This window comes from Siphateles boraxobius, unplaced genomic scaffold (genome assembly GCF_051911475.1).
Source record: "Siphateles boraxobius isolate OS27281-9 unplaced genomic scaffold, OSU_SipBor_1 13, whole genome shotgun sequence".
In the NCBI taxonomy this organism is placed as follows: Eukaryota; Metazoa; Chordata; class Actinopteri; order Cypriniformes; family Leuciscidae; genus Siphateles; species Siphateles boraxobius.
The window spans coordinates 28,801,793-28,825,964 of record NW_027508733.1 but is presented as its reverse complement, the minus strand read 5'-3'; the positions used below and the strand labels follow the sequence as shown (position 1 = coordinate 28,825,964).

General features: G+C 39.7%; 1 protein-coding gene and 1 long non-coding RNA gene across 3 annotated transcripts; one reads left to right on the top strand and one right to left on the bottom strand.

The window, feature by feature from the left end:
• The first annotated feature begins 456 nt into the window (after positions 1-456).
• On the top strand, positions 457-24,169 carry LOC143736261 (uncharacterized). The gene is made up of 4 exons (XR_013203408.1): positions 457-556; positions 3,101-3,200; positions 21,968-22,590; positions 23,176-24,169. It is a non-coding gene; the product is annotated as an uncharacterized LOC143736261 (long non-coding RNA).
• On the bottom strand, positions 7,941-14,086 carry LOC143736243 (V-set domain-containing T-cell activation inhibitor 1-like). Of its 2 annotated transcripts, none has more exons than XM_077226964.1 (5): positions 13,754-14,086; positions 11,253-11,296; positions 10,763-11,086; positions 9,009-9,326; positions 7,941-8,867 (listed from the first exon to the last, which is right to left on the bottom strand). In XM_077226964.1, exons 2-5 carry the CDS (start codon positions 11,266-11,268, stop codon positions 8,782-8,784), a joined length of 744 nt encoding a protein of 247 aa, XP_077083079.1. In that variant the 5' UTR covers positions 11,269-11,296; positions 13,754-14,086; the 3' UTR covers positions 7,941-8,781. The 2 variants fall into 2 exon arrangements, with proteins under 2 accessions (XP_077083079.1, XP_077083078.1); XM_077226963.1 differs by lacking the exon at positions 13,754-14,086 and adding an exon at positions 13,281-13,441.
• Positions 24,170-24,172: the final 3 nt, after the last annotated feature.

Genomic DNA, 24,172 nt, shown 5'->3' with positions numbered 1-24,172 from the left:
AAAACATCTACATGGTAAACAGAAGTACAATGCCTTATGATCATCTGATCATTTGTTTATTCAAGCAATTTTGACAGTGTTTGTTCTATGAATATGCATAACAAGCAGATTATTTAGACCTGTTTCAATCTTCCCATGTAGGAATGCATGAACAGGATCTGAAACAGCACGAGCGGAACAACAGAGTGAAGTTTGTGGGAAAAGATTAACTAATGAATAAATTTGTTTTGCAACTCGTGAGCATGTAGATTGACATGAATAAAGACAAATCTTAATTAACAAAACGGCATTCTTTCTGATTCTGGTGTGAAATGTGACCCAGGAATGACTTGACAGAATATACTCTTTATATGTCACTTATAAAACCACTGAGAAGGAATATAAATAGAGAGACATTTACTGTTGTGTGGGAGGGACAATTTGCACAGGAGACTAAGGAACGTTTTTTTGTTTTTTATTGAGGAAGTGATTCTGTGGGAGTATCAGCTACGGTGGATTTCGCTAGTAATTGCGAGTAGAACAAACATGATTGATAACAGGTTCCAGTCACAGTTCGGTAGGTACATATCTTTATTAGTTTTAGAATAGGTCATTGCATGGTTACATTTTTTAAATGTTTATTCAAATAAATCATACTATATTTCCAGAAAATCTTGTTTCCCCCCACATATGTGTTTTCCTCTCTTTCTAAGTGTCACAATAATCATGTTGCTTTGACATTGCCAGAAACATGTTTTTAATGTTATAGGGCAGGCTATAAATAATTGTGTGGTGTTGTGGACATTTTTTGAAGAGAGAAATGTGTTTGTGTTTGTAAGGCTGCATTTGATGATTACTATTTTAGTTCTGCTGTAAGGTTTCAGCTCTGCTCTTGAGCAGAAAAAACTTTGCTTAAGTGATTGTTTTGATCATGCAAAACATATTACTTTAGCTAAGTATTTATATTAACACTGTGTGGGCAAGGCCGTAGTTAGGGTATCCGGGGCCCCCCTTACACATTTATTTGATTTTTAAACAAGCCATATATATATATATATATATATATATATATATATATATATATATATATATATGTGTGTATTTTTTTTTCTGCAATCATACACTGGAGTAGTAAGGGAAAGCATGTGCCTTTAGTTGTACCCTACAAGTTCAAACCTGTTAGTCATGCTACTCCAGCATACTCTCTAAGCATTTTTTTTCTCTTTACACTCCAATACTGGTTACAAAAAAAATCTCTTTTTAGCATTCAAAGCTTGACTTCCAAGCTAAAATGATACTAGAGTTTAAACTGTTTTTTTTTTTCCAATGTAGTAGTACAAATGCATTAGTATTTAGCAAGCATATGCTTTTCCCCTAAATTCGAATGTACTGCTTTTTCGATTTCAATTTATACCTAATTCTGTGAGACCTATTCAACAAGAGTAATTAGATTACATACCTGATGATCATGACATATGAGGTGAAATTATTTACAAATATAAAGTATAAACGGTTTGTGGAAGTCTGGCAAAAAAGAGGGGCTAGAATCATGAATCATAGGATATGGGTTGCCAGGTCTGCAAAAGAAAGAAAATCAAAATGGCCAATTAAAAAAAAGGCCAAAACGCAACGTAGGCTATAGAACCTAGCTAACGTGTTTGGTTGTCGCCTAGCCCGCAGCTCTACAGATATCTGTTAGAGTGGCAGCGCCCATGAGGATGCAACACCTCTCGTGGAGTGAGCATGTAACCTGAGCGGGCAGGGCACGCCTTGTGCTTTGTAAGCCAAGCTGATGGCATCCACTATCCAGTGGGCCATCCTCTGTTTGTAGACAGCCTTTCCCTTCTGCTAGCCTCCGTAACAGACAAAGAGCTGATCTGAGGGCCTGAGACCATGTACAGTCGCAAAGCGCGAACGGGACAAAGAAAAGCCAGGGCTGGGTCTGCCTCCTCCAGGGGCAGCGCTTGCAGGTTCACCACCTGGTGCCTGAAGGGAGTGGTATGAACATTGGGCACATATCCAGGCCGGGGTCTAAATACAATGTGGTCGTCACCCGGCCCAAAGGCTCACTTCAGCATCCTGAAGTGCTCGAAGCACCAGGGAAAGGTCCCAAGAGTGTATGGAGGGGGGTCGAGGAGAATTTAACCGTCTTTAACCACTTTAAGGCGTATGCGTGTCTCGTAGATGGTGCTCGGGCCGAACTGATGGTGTTAAGTACCTCTGGGGTAAGTCACCTAGAACCTCCACGTCCCGTCCAGGGACCAGACATGGAGTTTCCAGAGGTCCGGGCACGGGTGCCATAGGGTGCCCCGTCTCTGAGAAAAGCAGGTCCAGGGAGGGGGTGTCGCGAGGAGCATGAGTCCTGGGAACCAATAGGGAGCCACCGTCCTCCCTGACTTTGCACAGGGTCTGTGCAAGTAGGCTCACTTGGGGAAATATTGGGGCATATTTGCGTATCATTAATGATGCAGGATTTATGAAAAGAGAACTGTTGACATTTACAAGAGTGTTATACCCATTAATTAATCTAGTCCAAAAAGGGGCTATAAAGCTTGGGTATAAGTATTCTCCATTCTGTTCCATCTCGCACAAACCTTGCAAAGGATGGGCTACTCTATTGACCGTGAGCATGAAGAGACACGTTTGCCACGTATGTATGGTGACCAGGAAGGGACATGTTTGGTTGACTTAGTCACAAGGCCATGAATTCACATCGCATGGCCATGACTTGAAGATGTTGTTACCTCAACAAAAATGATCTTGTGTCCACGACATATTATCACGTTCCTATGAGATAATATTATGGAAGTAAAATAATGACACATGTTTTTGAAAAAATACGGATTGTATTGCATTGGGTTTGTTGCAACTGCACGGGCCTATAGAATGTCAGAAACTACATATAATGCCAAGATAACTTCTAAGTCCACATCAATAAGGATAAATTGTAATCTTTTTCTCAGTAAATTTAGCATTTTAGCCCAAACTTTAGCCCAAGTACCATGTATTATTTATATATAACGCAGAGTTACATGAAAATAAATTACTTCACATACCTGATTATCATGACTTAAATAACTTAAGTTAAATAACAAATAATGTTGTCTTTGATCTTTAAAAGGGCACATTTATAAAAGGATGGATAAAGAAGACAAAATGCAATGTGATTGGGAAGTTTGCATCATCGAGGAGATGTTCAACACTACTGAAAGCATGCAACGGTAAACTATAACACTTTCAGTTTCAGGACAGATAGAAACGTTTCAGATCCTATAGAAGTGCATGGGTTGTGCCGTAACATAATTCAAACCTGACGCAAAATAGTCCCTGACTTTTCTCTTTTCGTAGTAAACTCAAAATACATTTCTCAACAAAGTCAATATTTAATAGCAAATATGTTAAAGACTGGCGGACAAGGATAATTGTTTTTCGTGACAACAGAAAAGTAGTTTATTCCGCGTACTGAGACAAAACCTCCATTTACTTCCATTCAAACTGAACAGATTCTCTCCTACCTCCTTGTCGGCTGCCGCCACACATTTGTATCTCTTCTCGGAGGAGCTCTGATCGACATCACAGTCTGAATGACCCGAAAATCTGTTCCAGTTCACTTCCCTATTTTTCTTTCGCATTTTTAAGTCCAAATTTGACTATTAAAAACTGCGAAATACGACAAGCCTCAATGAACTTATGAGTATTTTATTGAGGAAAATTTAATAATTTGTGTAATCAAAGTCAAACCACCATAGCAAATTGTGTAATATTTGGATAATCAGTAATGTGGGATTAAAATTATGTAGAATCTGTTCATTATTACATCACCCTGCTTCCAAATATAAAAGCAGTCCTGTCTAAATGGGGCTGCACTTTCAGAAATCAGGATGTGAATGTTAACTGAGTCACAGAGTGGAAATAACAGGGTCATGCAAAGTGAGAATGTGTCAGGATGTGAGTTGATGAAAGTAGTGAGGACTCAAATGCAGAGTGATGAGCTTTTATTAAGCATAAAATAAAACTAAAACAAACAAAACCTACCCCGTGGGGGAAACAAGACAGGCAGCAAGACTTTACAAGAACTGGACTTGGCAGGAACAGGAAACATGAGGGGACCTTAGATGACGAACCAGCGCAGGACTGCAAACACAGGGAGAATAAAAACAGCAAACAAAAGAGGGTAAAGGCCCATTTATACTTCTGCGTTGAGTGTACGCCGTAGGCTACGCATGTAGGCGACGCCGTCGTGAGCATTTATACTTCTGCGTTATGTCTGTGTTGCTCTGCTGTTACAGCGCCGAAACGCTAGTTGGTGGGTGAGGGTTTTAATGTTCCACTGTGTTTAGATTCCTCGCGGCTGTTTTGAGTTTAGGCTACAACAAGCAATGGCGACTGAAGGAAAGCATACAGATGGCTGTATTTCCGCACCTCTTCAACCAATCGCTCGGTCACTTGGTCCATTTCCATGTTTCTGCACTGAACTTTCACTGAACTTCTGAATTTAAAAATGGCGGGTGGTGCATAAGAACACGGCGGAAATGCGCAGGAGGAAACGCTATGCAACCAAGCCAACTAATCACAGATCTTGCGGGCCGCGTTGTCGCGGTGTGTTACATTTTTGAGGAGCTGTGCGTCAGGATACGCCGTATGGTAAACGTCTGTGTATGCTATGCCGTACCTACTGCACGCACCCGACGCAGAAGTATAGAGGGAATGCATTAACGTCACTTTCCCGCCGGAACACGCCCCCTCAGCCGGACTGAGTGGCAGAAGAGCTGCTGCGTGACTGGATTTAATAGGGGAAACTGCGAAAACGCAAGTAAAACAAACGATTATCAGTTTATACTAAAGATTGGACTCAATATAGTGTTCCTTACAACTTACTAAAGATCCAGTGATCCATGGATATTAACATGCAGCCAGGAATCGTGTTTCCTGACATTTATATGTGCCTGATTTCGACACCAGGGAAATACATACAGCAAATTTGCCTGTGAATGCTTTATATAAATACAAAATAGGCAGGTCTAAATCCAGGTGATCACTTATCAATGTTATATATATCATCATATCGTCTAGAGACTTAAGACTTGTATAGTTTTTTGTCAGTGTTTATTTAAAAATGTCAAATTATACAGAATATACAGTGGTAAATATTTGATTGAGTTGTCACTGCAATATATAACAATACAATATATAGAGAATGATTTTACCACTAAATTCAGCATATTGACACAAAAATGATAACTGCAAATCCACCTTTCGCTGCCTGGAGTCCAGTGGTTTCTATGAATTGCATCGATCTATTTGCTTCTCTGTTCTGTAGCTTTAGGTAGTCTGTAAAAATATTCCTCATATTTCTTGTCAAATCTAGTTGTACAGTCAGTCTCAAAGCTCTTTCCCGTTTTAGACGCGTTTTGTGTGTTTTTCCGCAGCATTCACACTGAAAACCAATGCTGCCGCTCAGTCTTTTTGCCACTTGTGGGCGTAACTGCAGTCACTCCGGCCAACAGTGACGTCACGTGCATTCCCTCTATAAATTGGCCTTAATGAGGGAGGACAGGTGAGGCAAATTAACCAATAATCAGGTAACAAGATGGACAAGGCTAGACAGTCGACAGGAGAGCACATGGCACAAGGAAACACACATGACAAGCCATGTGCTCATACCAAACATGACTACAAGCACATGGCCAGTAAAACACATCACTAACCATGTGCTCACACAAAACGAGACATGAACACGCAGCCAATGAGAACACTCATAAGCCACGTGTTCACAAAAAACATAACATGAAAGCACACAGCTAGTGTTAAACACAAGCTGTGTGCTACACGGTACAAGACAAAACAGGCGCGCTCTGTCACAAAACCAAGAAAAAGACTAGACAGAACCCTGACAGAATGGCCATGTCAGAAATTTGAAAAATTTCACATTAATTGTTAAGTTTGTTGTACTTATAACATATTTACATAATTCTGAGTTGGTTCTTTTAATGAATTGTTCAGAAAGGTGTGCAAACTCAGGAGTTTTGGTATGATCAGTGCGCCAATTTCTTCAGACGAGTATTTCACTGTTGATCTCACCAAATCAGAAGATCTACTAATAATCAGAATAATCTAGTAATCAGAATATCAGCAAGATTATTGAACTGCAAGTTTCATGTAAATAAAGTCATCAGACTGCTTTTAATTGTTGTGCCACCAAGAAAGCAAAAATATATTCTCTCTCTCTGTACAGTAATACCTTTTTATAGCCATCCTTGCGTGATGCTTAAGTTTATGGTAATGTAAATGTTAACAAATGTTTACTAAAACATGCAGGCATGTTAACTAAAAGAGAGCCAATGGTTGCAAATGCAAGTGTTTCTTATCAAAGCTTTGTCACCCTCTGGAGGCCATTATTGATAACTTAATTACAGTGTTAACCAGGGGTCTTCAACATTTTTAAGGCAAAACATCTAAGTTTTATTTTAAGTTATAACCTATAATAACACATATGGCATCAGAGTGTTTACACTTGCCCATTTACTCTATCACACATTTTAGTTATTATCATAAATTAGGTATCATTTGGAAGCTTAGACATTAAAAATGCATCATATTAAAATAATTTTGAAATTGGACATTGTGTTACCATGGAAACGGTATTTTAAAACCTCCTCCCCCTAGTGGGTGGTGTCATGTTTCACATTTTACTACATGATTTAATAATCAAACCTTTTTCTAATCTTGACAAATCGCATATTGTTGGAAAGGTCTGAGACTCAATGTTCCATAAACTAATTCTAACTTATAACAAACTAACACTTTCTCAGTTTGTGTAAATCCACTTGAGATTCAGAGATTTTGTTTCCCCCATATTAATTTCACACGTCTAGCACAATTATGTGGTTTTGTTTCATTGATAAAGTGTATAATTTTTTCTTGATTTACCCCGAAAGAATTGAAGTGAATTGTGACAACATTCTGTGACAGATAAAAATGTTATCTGATCTAATAAAAAAAAATACAAGACAATCTAAAATATTTTGTCAATAAAATGCAATTAACTTTTTAAAATAAAATAATGCCTTTTTTTAACAATTAACAATAAAGTAATTTTTGGGTTTCATAACTAACACACCACAAAACACAACTATACAGCATAATTCAAAACATAATATTTTTTTAACATTGACACTCAGTCTTTATTCACCTTTTTCTTGTGGTTTCTCAGTAGAATTCATAAAGAATAGAATAGAATAACATAGTTATAATAGGGGCATGGGAAATATTCCCATTGAGATGATTCAAAATCTCCTTTTCAAGGGAGTCCTTGCAAAGACAGCAGAATAGTAGTTCCATATTAAAAAAAATAAATTTAAATATAAAAATATTTTACAAACATTTGACAGAAAAAGACATTTGGCAATTTAACATCATCTCAACATAATCACCAGCAACACTCAGTAACACCACATGTGCATTTAGTACTTAAACTTTAAACTGGTTCATTGTCGGTAAATGGTTAAATTTTAGCTGAATCTACTTTTTTTTTTTTTTTACCAGGAAAAAGGTGCAAAAACTTTAAAGCCACTTTCTTTGAAGACAGTTCGCGTTCGTGGAATAACATAAATGATTTGATTACATTTCCTGGTAGTGACTTTAGGAGTCAGAAGAGAACACAAGAAAGAAGGCCGTTAACAAAGCATCGCCTTAAAAAGCAAAAATATACCAGTGCTCCAGACTGCGATGGTGCAGAGATGGCCAACCAACACTCTCGTACAAGCTACAATGATGAGTACGGAAAATTGAATTAGTTACAAGTCTTAGTGCTGCATGATATACTGAATCCAGCATTTTCAAAGAAGATTGATTGGGATGCATGTATAAAATATCACCATAATTGTTTGAATGAGTGCTTTTCTTGTACTAAAAGAGAAACAGCCTTTGTTTCTATAATAGAAACCCAACTTTACTCTAAGTTTTTTTTTTTTCTGTTTAAAGGACAAATTTTACTGATACTCGTTCAATTACTTCCTCATCTAGTGTAACAATTCACCAGATTTAGCAGACGTGGTTCACTTACAGAACACAAGTACTTTCTTGATGGCACGTAAGACTGGAGTAATGAGTTTAGGTAAAAGGGAGCAGAGCCAGTGGTTGTTCTGATGGCAAACATCAGTGCCTTGAATTTGAACTAGCAACAGGTGCAATTTTGTGGAGAGGTGTAACGTGTGCCCTCTTTGGCTTAAGACCACTCTCGCTGCAGCATCGGGATCAGTTGCAGATGTTTGACAGTAGATACGGGAAGACCAGCCAGGAGAGCATTACAATAGTCCAGTCTGGAGAAAACAAGTTCTTGGACAAGGAGTTGTGTAGCTCTGATAGGAAGGGTCTCTGCTTGCCACAATAAATCTTCCACAACTTATCTGTATCTTAAATGCAGAAGCTTAATGACTTACAGTTAAATGTAAACAACTGTGAAACAAATGAAAACAAAGACACCAACAAAAAAAACAAACATCTGAAAGCATAAAAAAGTATATTTTAACGGCATTCTCAGCATCAAGTTTATCTTCATGGCAAGATAGTCAAAAGTAAACAATGAGTATAAAATAATATCAATTATAAAATTAATAAAATATACAATAACATAAGAGCGGAATAACTGAATTGTTACTGTAGACTGCAGTGTCATCAGTTTAAGATTGTGGCTTAACGTCTCCAGCTGTCTCTCAGCAGATGTGGCGATCTCAGCAGGTCATTTTGAGGTTATTGAAGAAAAGAAACACATTGCTAGACTGTAGTTCCTTCTGCCAATACTCACATAAAGAGCAGAATGGGAACAGAAAGAAAAGGCACTACAAGTAAAATCTTCTCCAATCTCGATTGAGCTCCTTGGTTTATTTCTGGTGGACACAAAGACAATTGCATTAGATTCAGTAAAACATTTCATTGTGTTTTAAAGAGGTCTCAAAAATGATCTCATTCTCAATTAAAATCATCTTAACATTATTAGTTTAAATGAATCAAACTTCTTTTTCACAAACCTAGTGTCACTCTTTGAATTAGTAATTCATTCGTAATGTAGCATTTGTAGATTCCCGTATCATTGCGTTGAAGATTGTTGAGTCTGAGTGAGAAGTTTCCATTCAGATATTCCTGAGGGAAGGTTTCAGTTCTGTTCTTGAATGCTGAATCCTGTTCTTCCACTGAGACTTTACCCTTAATAATGTCAAACACTTTCAGGGTCTTATTGTGTCTCCAACTGACTGTAATGTCTTCAGTCGTAAGTGGACGTTCTCTAGCAGAACAAGGTAAAACGGCAGAACCTCCAATAAAACCCACAATCTTGTCTGGCAAAGGCACTGAAAACAGAGAGAAGTAACAAAGAAGTTTAATGAATGATTGTTGACTGAGATATCAATCCATTATGCAACCAAACATATTCAAATTCAGAAGCCCAAACCAAAACCACATCTAAAATGCATTTTTTACACAAAATAAGTTGAATACACCTCTGCTGGTGGTTTTACATTTCTGAAACAAAGAAATGTCCAAACTATTTCATTGCTTAATATTTTAAAAATGTTTGTCCACCAAATTAATATCATGTGGTGAAACATGCAGGAAAACAAAACAAAATAAACCCAGAATTGCATCACATACCCCTTTTCCACCAAAAAAGAACGGGTTCGGAACTGGTGCTGGTTCAAAGTTGGTTCGGAGTTGGTTCAACTTGCGAACCTCCTCAGAACCTGTTTGTTTTTCCACTTCTAGAGCGCCCAGCGAACGACGTCGTTACGTCACTGTGTACGTCGCTTTACGTCTCAGCTAGAAACGCTTGCAAGTACAACATTACTTTGGGATTATCTCTAACTCGTGATCCAAGAAGGCTTTAAAAACAATTGAAATATGTAAGTCTTTTAATCTTTTCCTTTGATATGTAATCTTTTCTGATTAGTTATGTACACCTGTCTTGTCTTTTTTTTCTCTCCGTTTATTTGTTCTATTTTGTGACTGTTTTCTTCTTTGCTTACATAATGTTTTCAATAAAAAAAAATTAAAAAAAAGCTAGAAACGCTTGCGCCAACTTCAAGCATAACAATTACAATGGCGGACTACATCGTGTTTCTGCAAATGTTTCTCCTGGCTTTGCGGTCAGAAAAGATGTTTAGGACACATCTAAACCCGCCCCCAGCCCCCGACGTAAGCATGACGTGGTAAAAGAACGGTTCTCTGGTTCTAGTCCAGCAAAGAGTTGGTGCCGCTTTGGAACCAGTTTTCCTGGCCGAGCCCTACACAAATATTGGCTATTTTGACTTTTAAAGCAAGGCAAGGTTAGTTCAGGTTATAAAATGTTATGTTGTGTGACGTTTCAAAAAACCTACTGAATTACTCATTCATGACGTGTAAAAAATAATTTAAACTTGAAAATATCAAAATAGTTATATAAACTGTTATATTTACTTGATTGTTACACATTTATACAAAAAAAGTAATAAAGCTGTTGAAAACCAACATGACTAGAAAAATTACATTTCTAAGAACTTTGCACATGTGACTTTAATTAAAATTAGGAAAAAAGACATTCTACAGACTATAACTAACTTTGCATCTACAGTAAATGTCAACTTATTCTACTAACTCGAACTCTAACACCAAACTTTAACCTAAGCGGCAACTACAGTCTACTAATACTCTAATTAGAGTAAGTTAGATAAGAAGTACATTGAAATTACTTATCGTGAATAAAATATCTAAAATGGACCTAAAATTGTGTCACTAAAAAAATACCACAAACCTTCGATGAGAAGCTCCACAGTCCTGATGACTGATTCCTCTGTGATGTAGCACTGGTACTTTCCTGTGTCACTGTACTGAAGATTGTTGAGTTTGAGTGAGAGGTTTCCTTTCTTATACTCTTCAGGGAAGGTTTCAGCTCGGTTCTTGAATGACGAATTCTGTGCTTCTCCGGAGCCTTTACCATTCTTAATGTCAAACACTATCAGTTTGTTATGGTATCTCCACTGCACATTGATGTCTTGAACTGTAAGCTGAGGTTCTTCAGACGAACACGGTAAAACGACAGAACCTCCGATTAAACCCTCAACAGTGACCAGAGACGCTGAAAACAGAGAGAAGTTACTGTACAATAATAAACAAACATGGTTTTAATGCAAAAACATGAATTAATGCTTGTGTTTTAAACTAGATAGTTTAAAGATGTTTCCTTTTCTTTATCATGGACACTTTTACATGTCATTGACCCTGTAAAGATTCTTAGTGCTCACCTTCATTAATCACCATTAGCAGATGAAGTGAAACAATGCAGCACCTGTAAACACAGAAAGAATTGAAATATTTACTTTTAGCAATGTGAAAATAAAATTCACATTCCTGCTGTTAAACCGTTTAAGTCCCCTGTTTGGTTAGTGCATTATTGTAATCAGAATCAGAAAGAGCTTTATTGGCAGGTATGTTTACACATACAAGGAATTTGTTTTGGTGACAGAAGCTTCAACAGTACAAACAGAATGACACTGACTCCTACTTTCTCAATCTCTGAAACGGTTTGATAAAGGACTCAGTCTGTTTAACCTCCTCCTTTCTGTGACCCTACTCTGCTCTGATTGGTCAGATGGCCCAGTCTGTTGTGATTGGTCAGATGGCTCAGTCTGTTGTGATTGGTCAGATGGCTCAGTCTGTTGTGTTTGGTCAGATGGCCCAGTCTGCTCTGATTGGTCAGATGGCCCAGTCTTTTGTGATTGGTCAGATGGCTCAGTCTGTTGTGATTTGTCAGATGGCTCAGTCTGTTGTGATTTGTCAGATGGCCCAGTCTGTTGTGATTGGTCAGATGGCTCAGTCTATTGTGATTTGTCAGATGGCTCAGTCTGTTGTGATTGGTCAGATGGCTCAGTCTGTTGTGATTGGTCAGATGGCCCAGTCTGTTGTGATTGGTCAGATGGCTCAGTCTGTTGTGATTGGTCAGATGGCCCAGTCTGTTGTGATTGGTCAGATGGCTCAGTCTGTTGTGATTGGTCAGATGGCTCAGTCTGTTGTGATTGGTCAGATGGCTCAGTCTGTTGTGATTGGTCAGATGGCTCAGTCTGTTGTGATTGGTCAGATGGCTCAGTCTGTTGTGATTGGTCAGATGGCTCAGTCTGTTGTGATTGGTCAGATGGCCCAGTCTGTTGTAATTGGTCTATTCTGCTCCTCTGATTGGTCGTTAGAGCTCAGGGGCCAGTTGCATAAACATAGCCATTACGTTAAGGCAGTGTCTTAAGTTCTAGTATGACCCACTAGCAGTTAGTCAGGGGCAGTCAGTATTACTTTTCGGAATTAAATTAGGTCAATCTACGTATTTATGTAACTGATTTAAAAAAGCTATGAACAGTCTAAAAGAAACAAATTTGATGTCTAACTGGTAAGACTAGTCTTAGAGGTTTATGCAACAGGTGTTGGACAGATAGAGTAGGCCAGTCAAGAGACATTCATTACGCATGTTTTTAACTTGTGTCGGGTGAGTTATCAATAGTTTGTTCTTATTTGTTGTCTGTAAAATCTATAATATGCTCAAATGTTGTGTTTGGATTTGTATGTTCACAAGCTATTAGATTATATTTAATTCAGCGCCAGGTCGCAAGAAACTGCTAAAGTTCAGCTAATGTTCAGCAATGTCAGAAGCTGCATATAATGCCAAGCTAATTTCTACGTCCACATCATTCAGAATTATTTTTAATATTTTTCGCTTTTATGATGTTCAACATATACGCAATAAGGTGAATGTAGCATTTTCAGATGTTTCTGTGTGGAAAAGCAACTCTTGGAAAATGCTTGAAATAGCATTGTGCTAGTGTAGTTTCGAAACAAAAGTTATCTTATCCACATTAATGTGGACATTCTTATAGTTACAGTATCTGTGTGTGTGTGTGTGTGTGTGTGTGTGTGTGTGTGTGTGTGTGTGTGTGTGTGTGTGTGTGTGTGTGTGTGTGTGTGTGTAGAAACAGCTGCACAGTTTAAACATGCTAGCAGCTAGTCGTGTTAGCTGCTACTCTCCAACACCTCCAGGAGTCTGGATGGAGTCAAGTCTTCGAACATATTAATAAACTAAAAACTGTCAGTACTTTCCCTCCTTTACGCTTCACTAAAAAATAATTTAAATGTTTATCTTATTTATCTTTGTCCAGTATCAGGTGGTCTGTGGGCTACAATGATATAGTTTATATTGTTTGTTTAAGCAGTTAGCATTTAGCCTAAGCTTTAGCCCAAGTACCATTATCTATAATGCAGTTTGACATGAAAATAAATAGTTCACATACCTGATGATCATGACTTAAAAGGTTAAATAACAAATATATCTGATGTTTAAAATGTTCCTTAAATTGTCTGGCGCATTTATAAAAGAATGGCTAAAGAAGACGAAACGCGATTTGATTGGGAAGTGTTCAGCATCAATGAGATGTTCAGAGCGTGTAACTGTAAATTGTTTTACGACAGCTAGAAACGTTTCATATCCTGTAGAAGTACCATGAGAAGTACAGAAATGGGTAGTGCCGTAAAATAATTCGAACCTGTTGCAAAATCGTCCCTGACCTTTCTCATAATAGTTGTTTTTTGTAGTAAACTCAAGATACATTTCTCTCCAAAGTCGACATTTAATAGCAAATATGTTAAAGACTGGCTGACAAGGATATTTTTTTACGTGACATTGACAACAGAAAAGTAGTTTATTCCGCGTATTGATGCAAATCCTCCATTGACTTCCATTCAAACTGAACAGATTCTCTCCTACCTCCTTGTCGGCTGTCGCTACCATAGGTCGCAACATATATTTATCTCTTCTCGGAGGATGGAGGAGCTCTGATCAACATCACAGAATGACCCTACAATCTGTTTCGGTTCAGAAGGTGAAGGCTACGTCCCTAATTTTCTTTACGCATTTTTAAGCGCAGATTCGCAGGGCTCTCAAGTGTCACGCATTGAGTGTGTCAGTCAATCATTTAGGTCTTTTGTCACGCTCTCCCGCCACACATTGTATTTCTCAAGCTGAAAAACTATTTGTAAATTTAATATGCCGCACCGCAGCGCCAAAAGCTCTGGCCGCGCCGCTCTCACTGTGGAACCTGCAGGAATCAAGCGCGTCTCCTCTCGTGGTGTTGTTCGTCGAGCTACACAATAGCCAATCAGAAAATAGCACTATTGTATCTGGGTAAGATTTAATGCAACAACCAATGACAAAAATGTATACAACCCACCCCCTCATTGCTCGTGGTTAGTTCATGTTAGTTAATACATTAACTAATGTTTAATAAATTAACCTTATTGTAAAGTGTTACCGTTATGTTTTTACGCGAATGTCTGTAATAGCCAGTTCAGGCAGTATTTCAGATGCATGTATTTGAAATACAGGGCCTATTTGAAATACAAATACTATTTTTTATTTTTATTTAAAGCCTTTAAAAACAATCAAATGTAATTTGGATTTAAATACATTTAGGTTCGGTATATCTAGTCTCCTTTAGGCTGCTGCTTTCCTCTGTTCAGGCGCTCCAACTATCATACACAAGCTTCAGATGTCAGAGGAAACGGCTCCAGCAAATTATCTTTGTGCACGGAAATATGGAGCAGGGCAGGGACTCAATTCCACAAAAAGTTGATTCTCCAATTCAGAGGCATTTGGAATCGATAGTCGATGTCTGGAATCGATGAAACTCCTGGGATGTAATTAAGGCTACGTTCACACTGCAGCCAGAAACGACCCAATTCCGATTTTTTCCCCCCTATTTTACAGATCCGATCTTTTCAAATGCGACCCAGGCCACTTGGGCCTCGTTCACACTGTGCTGTCAAAATCAAATTTTTTGCAAGGCCGTTCACATTTCCAATTAAATGTGACCGCCATAGTTGTTTATCTTCTCATTCCCGCCTACTTCAACGCAGAAGTATGACTTTTGTTGCATATCAATGACGTGCGGGTCGGATACATGTGACCTGGCCGATCAGATTGAAGTCGCATTTCAAAAGATCGGATACATATCGGATTTGGACCACATACCCAAGTGGCCTGGGTCGCATTTGAAAAGATCGGATCTGTGTCGTTCAGACTGTCATGAAAAGATCAGATACAGGTCGCATAGGGGCAAAAAAATCGGAATTGGGTCATTTCAGCCTGCAGTGTGGACGTAGCCTTGGGTATGTGGTCCAAATCCGTTATGTATCTGATCTTTTTGAAATGAAATTGAGCTTAGTAAATTCCAGCCTAGTGATGAATATTGTAGCATCATCTAAATCTACGACTATAGGCGCAATAGAAATGGGGAAATTTAGTTTTGTGTAAGATGAAATAAGTTGTAAACCTCACCGGCACATGAACACGCAGTCCAGAAAACATCTGGAACAATTGAGAGGGACGATTCGGGTGGCTAAAATGATGTAGAATCTGTTCATTATTACATCACCACCTCCAAATATAAAAGCAGTCCTGTCCAAAAACGGCTTCACTTTCATAAATCAGAAGTCACAGAGTGGAAATAACAGGGTCATGCAAAGTGAGTCAGATATATGAAAAATAAGACTTTTCACATTCATTAAGTTTGTTGTATGCGTTACATATTTGTTAACTCAAACATGCAGGCATGTTAACTAAAAGAGAGCAAATGGTTGCAAATTTTTCTTATCAAAGCTTTGTCACCCTCTCGAGGCCATTATTAATAACTTATTTACAGTGTTAACCAGGGTGCTTCTAAGTTGTATTATAAGTAATAACCTACAATAACGCACCAGAGTGCTTACACTTTCCCATTTCCCCTATCAGATATTTTAGTTTGCATAAATTAGGTATCATTTGGAAGCTTAAACGTTAAAAATGTATCCTATTAAAATAATTTTGAAATTGGACATTTCGTTTCCATGGAGACTGTATTTTAAAACTTAATTAGCGGGCTCCTCCGCCAGTGGGCGGTGTCGTTTCACATTTTACTACATTTTGTGCACGATTTTATAATACACCTTAAAGCCATATACACCTTAAAGCCATATTTAATCAAACTTAAACAAAACATTAACAATGGAGTGAAGGGATAAATGAGTGAAGTTATCCATATTACATATGTGCCCAAACATATTTCAACTCTTAAAAAGATACCCAAGTAAGGGGCCCCAGATTTTATACAATTTTTAAGAAGCATCAGCTTTAGAAAAACGAATCCTTTCGAGCTTGAGGGCAGCAACCATTTCAGCCAGCCATTTATGAAAGCTGGGTTGTACTGTGGACTTCCACTACATCAAGATCACCCTTTTAGCCCCCTCCATACCAAAGCAAACATATTAGTGTCTGAGAATGTCAATGCTAATATGGTCAGAACATCCAAACAAAGCTAACTAAAAATCTGGACTGATATCGTCTCCAAAAACTTTTGAGTACCACAGAATTTTTTTTTTCCAAAACTCAGAAATCTCAGCGCAAAACCAAAAAGTATGAACATGCATCCCATCAGAGCTCTTGCATCTATTGCATAACGGGGAAACTGAAGGGTACATTTTATTGATTAGATTTGGTATAGTGTAATATGCAACACTTAAAACTAAATTGTAATCTTACATTAATAGAACAGGTATGAATTTGCTTCAGTCTTTCTTCCCAAATCTCGTTTGAGATATTAATTCCAGTATCCTTTTCCCATGCTACTTTGATTTGATCTGAAGAGAATGAAAAATTAGATAAAAACAAGGAAACAAACTGTGTCACTAAGTGTTTGGCCTTCGGCGGTGTACTTAAAAGGTCATACATATAATGATACTGAAGCAACTCCTGAAACTCAGTAAAATAATGTTTATAATAATAATAATAACTTGGACTTATATAGCGCCTTTCATAGTACCCAAGGTCGCTTAACGAAAGTGTGTGTGTGTCTGTGTGGTTCTGGGGGAGGAATTAAGGGTCAAAAGATTTTGTGAAAAGAAATGTTTTAAGGTACATTTTGAACATGGGCAGGGATGGGGCAGAGCGGACGTGGAATGGTAGACTGTTCCAAAGTGTAGGAGCAATTGCACAGAAAGACCTGTCCCCAAAAGTCCGCAACCTGTTGCGGGGGATGACCAGCAGGTCCTTGTCAGAGGACCGCAGGGAACGAGACTGTGTGTAGGGATGGAGGAGGTCACTGAGGTATTTTGGTGAGAGTCCATGGAGAGATTTGTAAGTGAGCAGAAGGATCTTGTAGGTGATGCGTGACTTGACTGGCAACCAGTGTAGCTGTTGGATGATAGGTGTGATATGCTGCCAGGGCTTTGTGTGGGTTAGAACCCTGGCAGCAGAGTTCTGTACATACTGCAGTCTGCTAAGGGCCTTGGTGGGCAGTCCTGACAGGACACCATTGCAGTAATCCAGACGGGAGGTGATAAAGGCATGAATGAGTGTCTCAGTTACTGAATCTGTGAGTGAAGGCCGGAGTCGTGAGATGTTTCTGAGGTGGAAGAAGGCCACCTTGGTGATTTTGTTAATATGGGACCGGAAAGATAGAGTGGCGTCCAGAATGACGCCCAGGTTGCGGCCCTCAGGAGAAGGGGAAACGCAGCAGCCATCCACAACCAGGGCCAGGTCACCAACTTTCCTGAGTAGTGGTGCAGGGGCCACCACCATGAGTTCTGACTTATTACTGTTCAGTTTGAGTAGGTTTATGTAATGGCGCACCTGTAGATATTGGAAAAATTGTGATTGGGAAAGTGCTCTAAAGTGGCAAATTTTCCATCTTTATAGAAGTTCTTAACCATGCTCAGTCCTTTGCCTCTAGACAGAGGCAAAGGACTTATTATGGCACTTTTCCACTGCATGGTACGGTACGGTTCGGTACGGCACGCTTTGGCTCCCTTTAAATGGTACCACCTCTGTTGAGGTTTCAAGCGTACCGTACCGATACTAAAATGTGACGTGGAAGCACTGTAGATCACTATTGGTCAGACAGACAGAATCGTCACTACCAGCGTCATTGTATTTGCGAGACATCAAACCTGCTAGATTTAAATAGCCAGTAACAGCCACCGCTGTAGCACCTGTTTTAAAACTACTTGCTTGAAGAAAAAAAACTTCCAAAAAAGAAATGGCTGAATCGTGGTCAGTGGACGAGAAGCGCAGACGTTCCTCTTGTTGGTTGCAGAGGAGCGGATAAACTACGATCAGTCATAATCCCACCCACTTTGAAGCGGTACTAACTGCAGTGGAAAAGCAACCGAGCTAAAGCGAACTGAGCCATGCCGCGCCGAGCCAAGTCGTACCACGCAGTGGAAAAGCGAAGCGTGCCGAAACCGTGCCGCGCCAAGCCGAACCGTACTGAGCCGTACTGAGCCGTACCATGCAGTGGAAAAGCGCCATTAGATAAGGCATAGCTTATCTGACGGGTCAGGCAAAAAAATATGATCATCACAAATGGGCTGGAGCACTTAAGGCCGCGTAATATTCAAAACAGTCTTCAATTGATTTAAAATTCTAATGGAATTGACAGGGTGTCCGTGGGGTTTTAAAAATTATTAAATGGTAGTAAATCAAATTAGTAAAAATGAAAATGATGTCATTAATGACTCACCCTCATGTCGTTCCAAGCCCGTAAGACCTCCGTTCATCTTCGGAGCACAGTTTAAGATATTTCAAATTTAGTCCGAGAGCTTTCTGTGACCGCACAGCCACTGTGACAGAAAGCTCTCGGACTAAATCTAAAATATCTTTAACTGTGTTCCGAAGATGAACGGTCTTGCGGGCTTGGAACGACGTGAGGGTGAGTCATTAATGACATAATTTTAATTTTTTGGTGAACTAACCCTTTAAGTCCATTAAAATTAATCACTATTTTAAGAGGTATTAATTTTTTTGAATTGTTTTTTAAAAACTAAAACGGTTGTCTTTCAAATTCCCTCTGCACGCAATAGGATAGCGCTACAACCAACCAGAGCAACGAAGAAGTTTCCCTTTCGAGAACTGTCACTTCGTATTGCATAGCTAACACGCAGTCGGGAAACTCCCTTTTCCTCGAAATATTGATGCAATAATTTAAAACGCAGTGCAGCTGCACAGCGAACACAGCAGGTGTCTAGCTCGCTCATTGGCTGTGCTGCGGCAACTGCACATCCAATGGCCGAGTGCATCAGACGTGCGACCCAATCAACTGACTTGGCGCCGAGTACGTCAGAGCGTGCCTAAATGGGTGTGGCCTAAGCCTATAAAGATCGCTCATTTCGGCCAATATATCAGATTTACTCAACTTCAGTGACACTTCATGTCTCTGAATCCTCACTGAAGCTTTTCGCCGTCGAATCAAGCCAAAGGAGCTAGAGCAAGCCTTGAAAACAGGACATTATAAAGTGAGGCTACTCACTCCAATTCGCTCGCAGACCCCCACGTTTTCAGGCGGTCGTCGAGACCTCGGTGAGAAGCAGCGTGGCTCAAGTGCAAAACTTGCTAGCAAAAGGGGCGATCGAACCAGTTCTTATAAACAAATCCTTATGAAGGTTCGCCCGGGGGATTGTTGTTATACAGTGGAAAAAGCAGTGGTACAGTTTTACACATTCAGATAACGCCCAGCCACAGGCCATTCTTGACATTTGCATTTGAGGGGTGGACTTATCAATACACAGTCCTAACATTCAGTCTGTCCCTGCCACCACGTACACTTACGAAGTCCATGGACACAGCGCTTTCTCCCCTGAGGCAACGGGGAGTGCACATGCTGAATTATCTCTACGATTGGCTTATGTCGTCTCAGTCGAGGACCGAATTATTGACACACAGATCCATGATACTCAGCCATTTGGAATGTCTGGGTCTCACTATCAATTATTTCAAGAGCAAACTGTTAACCAGCCAGAATGTAATCTTTTTGGGCACAGTTATCGACTCTGTAACGATGAGAGCGCAGCTCACACCAGAGTGCGCGCGCCCCTCAGGAAGTTTCAGAGGCTTCTCGGTCTCATGGCTGCCGCATTGTCAGTACTCCGACTAGGGTTACTGCATATGCAGCCTTCAGCACTGGTTAAAGCGCCGTGTGCCAGCCCATGCATGGTGGTCAGGCCACCTGCACATTATGGTGAACCAGTGCTGTGTGAGAGCTCTGGTCCCTTGAAAAGCCCAGAACTGGTACCAGTCGGGTAAATAATAAATAATAAATAATTATGGGTGTGGCCTCCAGGAGGAAAGTAATTTTCACAGACGCCTCCAACCAAGGTTGGGGAGCGCTGCATGAGGCCAAGCCTGTCTCCGGCTTCTGGGTGAGCCCGGAGAAGAGCTTACATATCAACTGCCTGGAAATGAGAGCAGTTTGGTTAGCCCTGAATGCATTTCTGCCAGACCTCAGGAGACCACGTCTTGGTCCGCACGGACAACATGTCGGTGGTATCCTATATAAATCACCAGGGTGGCCTCAGAACAGGCAGCCTGTATGTCATGGCCAGAAAGCTCCTCCTTTGGTCTCATGCCAACCTGCTCTCCCTCCTCTCATGCTGCGTATTTCCCGGGAGTCCAAAATTTGGGCGCGGACATGCTGTCTCGAGACAACACTCCACCAGGCGAGTGGTCTCAACTCACAGACGGTTTGTCTGATATAAAGTGTGTGAGGCAGGGCAGAGATCGACCTCTTCGCCTCAAGGAACAAAGCTAACTGCGCAACGTTCTTTTCGAAGAACAAAGACGTGCTGGCCCACCCATGGCCCAGACGCCCGCTGTATGCGTTCTCGCCGGTCTCTATGATCCCTCAGGTCATCAGACTGATCAAGGAGAGCGGATGCTCAATCTTCCTAGTAGCCCCCTCTGGATAACCCAAGTGTGGTTTCCAGAGCTGGCACGGATAACGGACACTGTCCACTGGCCAGTGCCAATGAGGAAGGACGTCCTCACACAGGCAAATAGACAATTCTGGCACCCTCGCCCTTACTTATGGACCCTCCATGTATGGCCCCTCAACGGGTATCCGGGTACCTCCCAGAAAAGGGCTTAAATACCATCACTGAGGCTAGAGCACCGTCCACAAGACGCATCTATGCTCTGAAGTGGTCAGTATTCGCTGGCTGGTGCTCAGCCAGACACTTTGAGCCCCACTCATGCGAAGTGTCAGTGGTGCTCTCCTTCTTACAAGAGCTTTTGGATGTGGGTCGCCCCCCATCCACGCTCAAAGTGTATGTGGCAGCCATGGCAGCTCACCATGCTCCTGTGGCTGGCCAGTTGCAGGGGAGAAACAACCTTATCATTCTTTTTCTCAAAGGAGCCAGGAGGTTGAACAGGAGCTGTCAATCTAGAACTAGTGGACCAATGGTGACGCTTAAGCCCGCCCTAATTTACATGAAACTCGAACTGCAACATTTGGAAGAGCAAGCGCAGAACATAGAAAGAAGAGCGAAGAGAAAAACAGCACAAGCGACCAAAAAAAAGTATGAGCAGAAAATGCAAGAGAGCACAAAATGCAAGAGAGCACAAAGTACAGAGTAATAAAACCAAGGAAAACATAATTTTAAAGAAAACATTAGCATAAGTTTAAGTTTTATGAAAAATATTTTTGAATGTGTTTAAAGTTTTTATTCATGCTTGTTATTTTTTTATTATTGCTTATTATATTTTGATCCGTGACCACGTTGTTTGCTATTCTGATCATTTTTTTTTTTTTTTTTTTAGTTTGTGCAATATATTTGTACATGTGTTTTTAAATTTTTATTTCAAGCTTATTATTTTTTTATCCATGGCGGCAATATTTGGTGGGATATTGATCCCATATATGAGTACCTGCATGTAAATATTAATGGGGTCAATAGCCCCAATGTAAATTAGGTCTTGGAATCATATTTGTTCAATGACATTTCTATCTGCTTTAGGAAAATGGACCACCACAAAATAATTTTATTTCTAAAGTACTACTTATTTAAAGTGTTATCAGAAGCCTACTTTACTGTGTGGCTAAATTCCATTTATTTCAAGAATAAATATTCAGTCTTTTTTTATTATCAACAAACTTTCGTCTGTGTCAATTCACAGGAATGTTTCACAACTGAATATGAGGCAGCTTTTATCAGTTATGGATGGCATATGGATGGCCCCAATGTGAATTTAAAGTTGGTGGAGCTTCTCCAGAAGGAGCATGCAGAGCTCTATGGAGGTGCTCAGGTGGTCACTGTGGTCTTCACACCATCCACAACGCTATAAAGGCAGGCTTTACAACATGGTCACTGGAAAAGCTTCTGAGAGCAATGCACTTCCTGTTCCTCAATGTTCCTGCGAGAGGACTTCACTAGTCTGACTGGGTCCCTCTGCTTTAATTTAACATTTTATTTCATATATTAATTTTATTCTAAAGGTGAAAAAAATGCAAGATGTTTCCAAAGTCATTGAGTCTCAATCTATTCTGTTGACTTTCCTTATCTGCATTGTTCTATTGAGCAAGAGGGTGTAGTTTTATAAATCTCAAACTCTGTTTACTGGTTAGAAACGTATTGCCATATAAACCTGCAACTCAATGGCGTGTTGGTTTTAAAAAATATTGAGAAGGTATTAAAAATGGTATTAAAAGGTATTGAATTTACCTCCAGTATTTCTGTATATACCCTGAATTGAGAAAACACATTTTTGCAACAAAATGCACAAAATCACATTTTTACATTGTGACTTCTTTAAAGGTGCCATGTGTAAGAATTCAGGGATAAAAATCCAAATAATGAGCTGCACGAATCAAAAGAATGAGAAGAAATAAGGGCGATGATGTCATTAAAAAATTTACAAGTTATAGTGCTGCAGAGATATCAACCTGAATTAGCATGTTAAATTACTAGCCACGGCCCGACAGGTGTCATAATACCAGTTTCGGCCATGGGAGAGAGTATGCGGGCAACATAACCACCAGCCAAACTGCAATACACGAATAACTCGCACGGCTTGTGGGCGTACTTGAACAAAGTAGCAAAAACAGCTCCTTGACATAATAGAGCAGCCGTATTAGCAAATGCAAACAGACGGAAAGGGTTTGCACCAACCGTAATGCGACTGCTACTCTGAATGCATCCATGATCACCAAAGACGAATGAAAATGTAAACATAGGTCGCACTTTTGACGCAGGTGCAAGTTCTGTCACATACTGTGACGTTGGCTGCCTAAAACTCTGTTTTTATCAGTTTACATGCAAACGTGCAAACAAAGTTTTCCAAAATCTCCACTCTGGCCGGAGTTTTAGAAAGAAACTTTTTCAGAGGCGAATTCTCCGTTTGCGTGTAAACGAAGGGCACAAACGAAGGGAAATGTCTCCGTTTTTCAAAATAACCATGTCCTACGTGTAAACGGTCCCTTAGCTTACTTTAGCCCAAAAAAGAGCAGAAATAACGAAAAACACAAAGAGAAACAAAAAATTCTGTTATCCACCACCCAAATAACTATTCATCTGAATTACATACCACGATGAAAATAACAGAACGTTCCAATAGTCCACTTCTGTGAGTCGAGGACCATACTTGCTTGCGCCCCCTCAAACCTTTTTCTAATCTTGACAAAACTCATATTGTTGGAAAGCTCTGGGACTCAAGGTTCCATATTTGGCCATTGTTTTTTGATAGAAGTGATACTATGACAGAATTGTAGGGTATTCATTTGTGATAAGAGGCCGCATCAGAAATCTTTCAGTGAGTGCGTGTGTCAACTGGTGGCATATACAATCTCTCTCAGGAACCTCAGTTCTTGTGATTTCGACTTGGAATTCGGAATACAACTTGGTTAGACATTTGGATTCGATTTTAGAGTCTAAATTATTTTGAAAAAAAAAATGTGTTCAGTGCAGGACATTTACTTCACAGTAAACGTTAACTTCCATAACTTTTTTACACTTCAACAATAATCTTCTGAGTGTCTCCTTTAAAAAGAGAGCAATCTTAGTTTTGTTAAAGAATCAATTATACTTATGAAACCCATGAACTATATACAAAAAAAAAATTACCTACACATTCGCCTGCAATGAGAATAAGCAAGGTGTGTGTTGACCACAATGAGTGGTGTATCGGATGCAGAGAGCAATAACCCACCTACATTCAAGAAACGTAGAAACCAAACAAAACATTATTTTTTCCTTTATTCAGCTTTTCTATGTTCACAATTTCACATTTGTGGATCTATGCATTCATATTAACACATTTCAGAGTTTGATTTTATTTACTTATTTATACAATAAACTGGCAGTGTTGGGTTGCCACTGTAAAGTC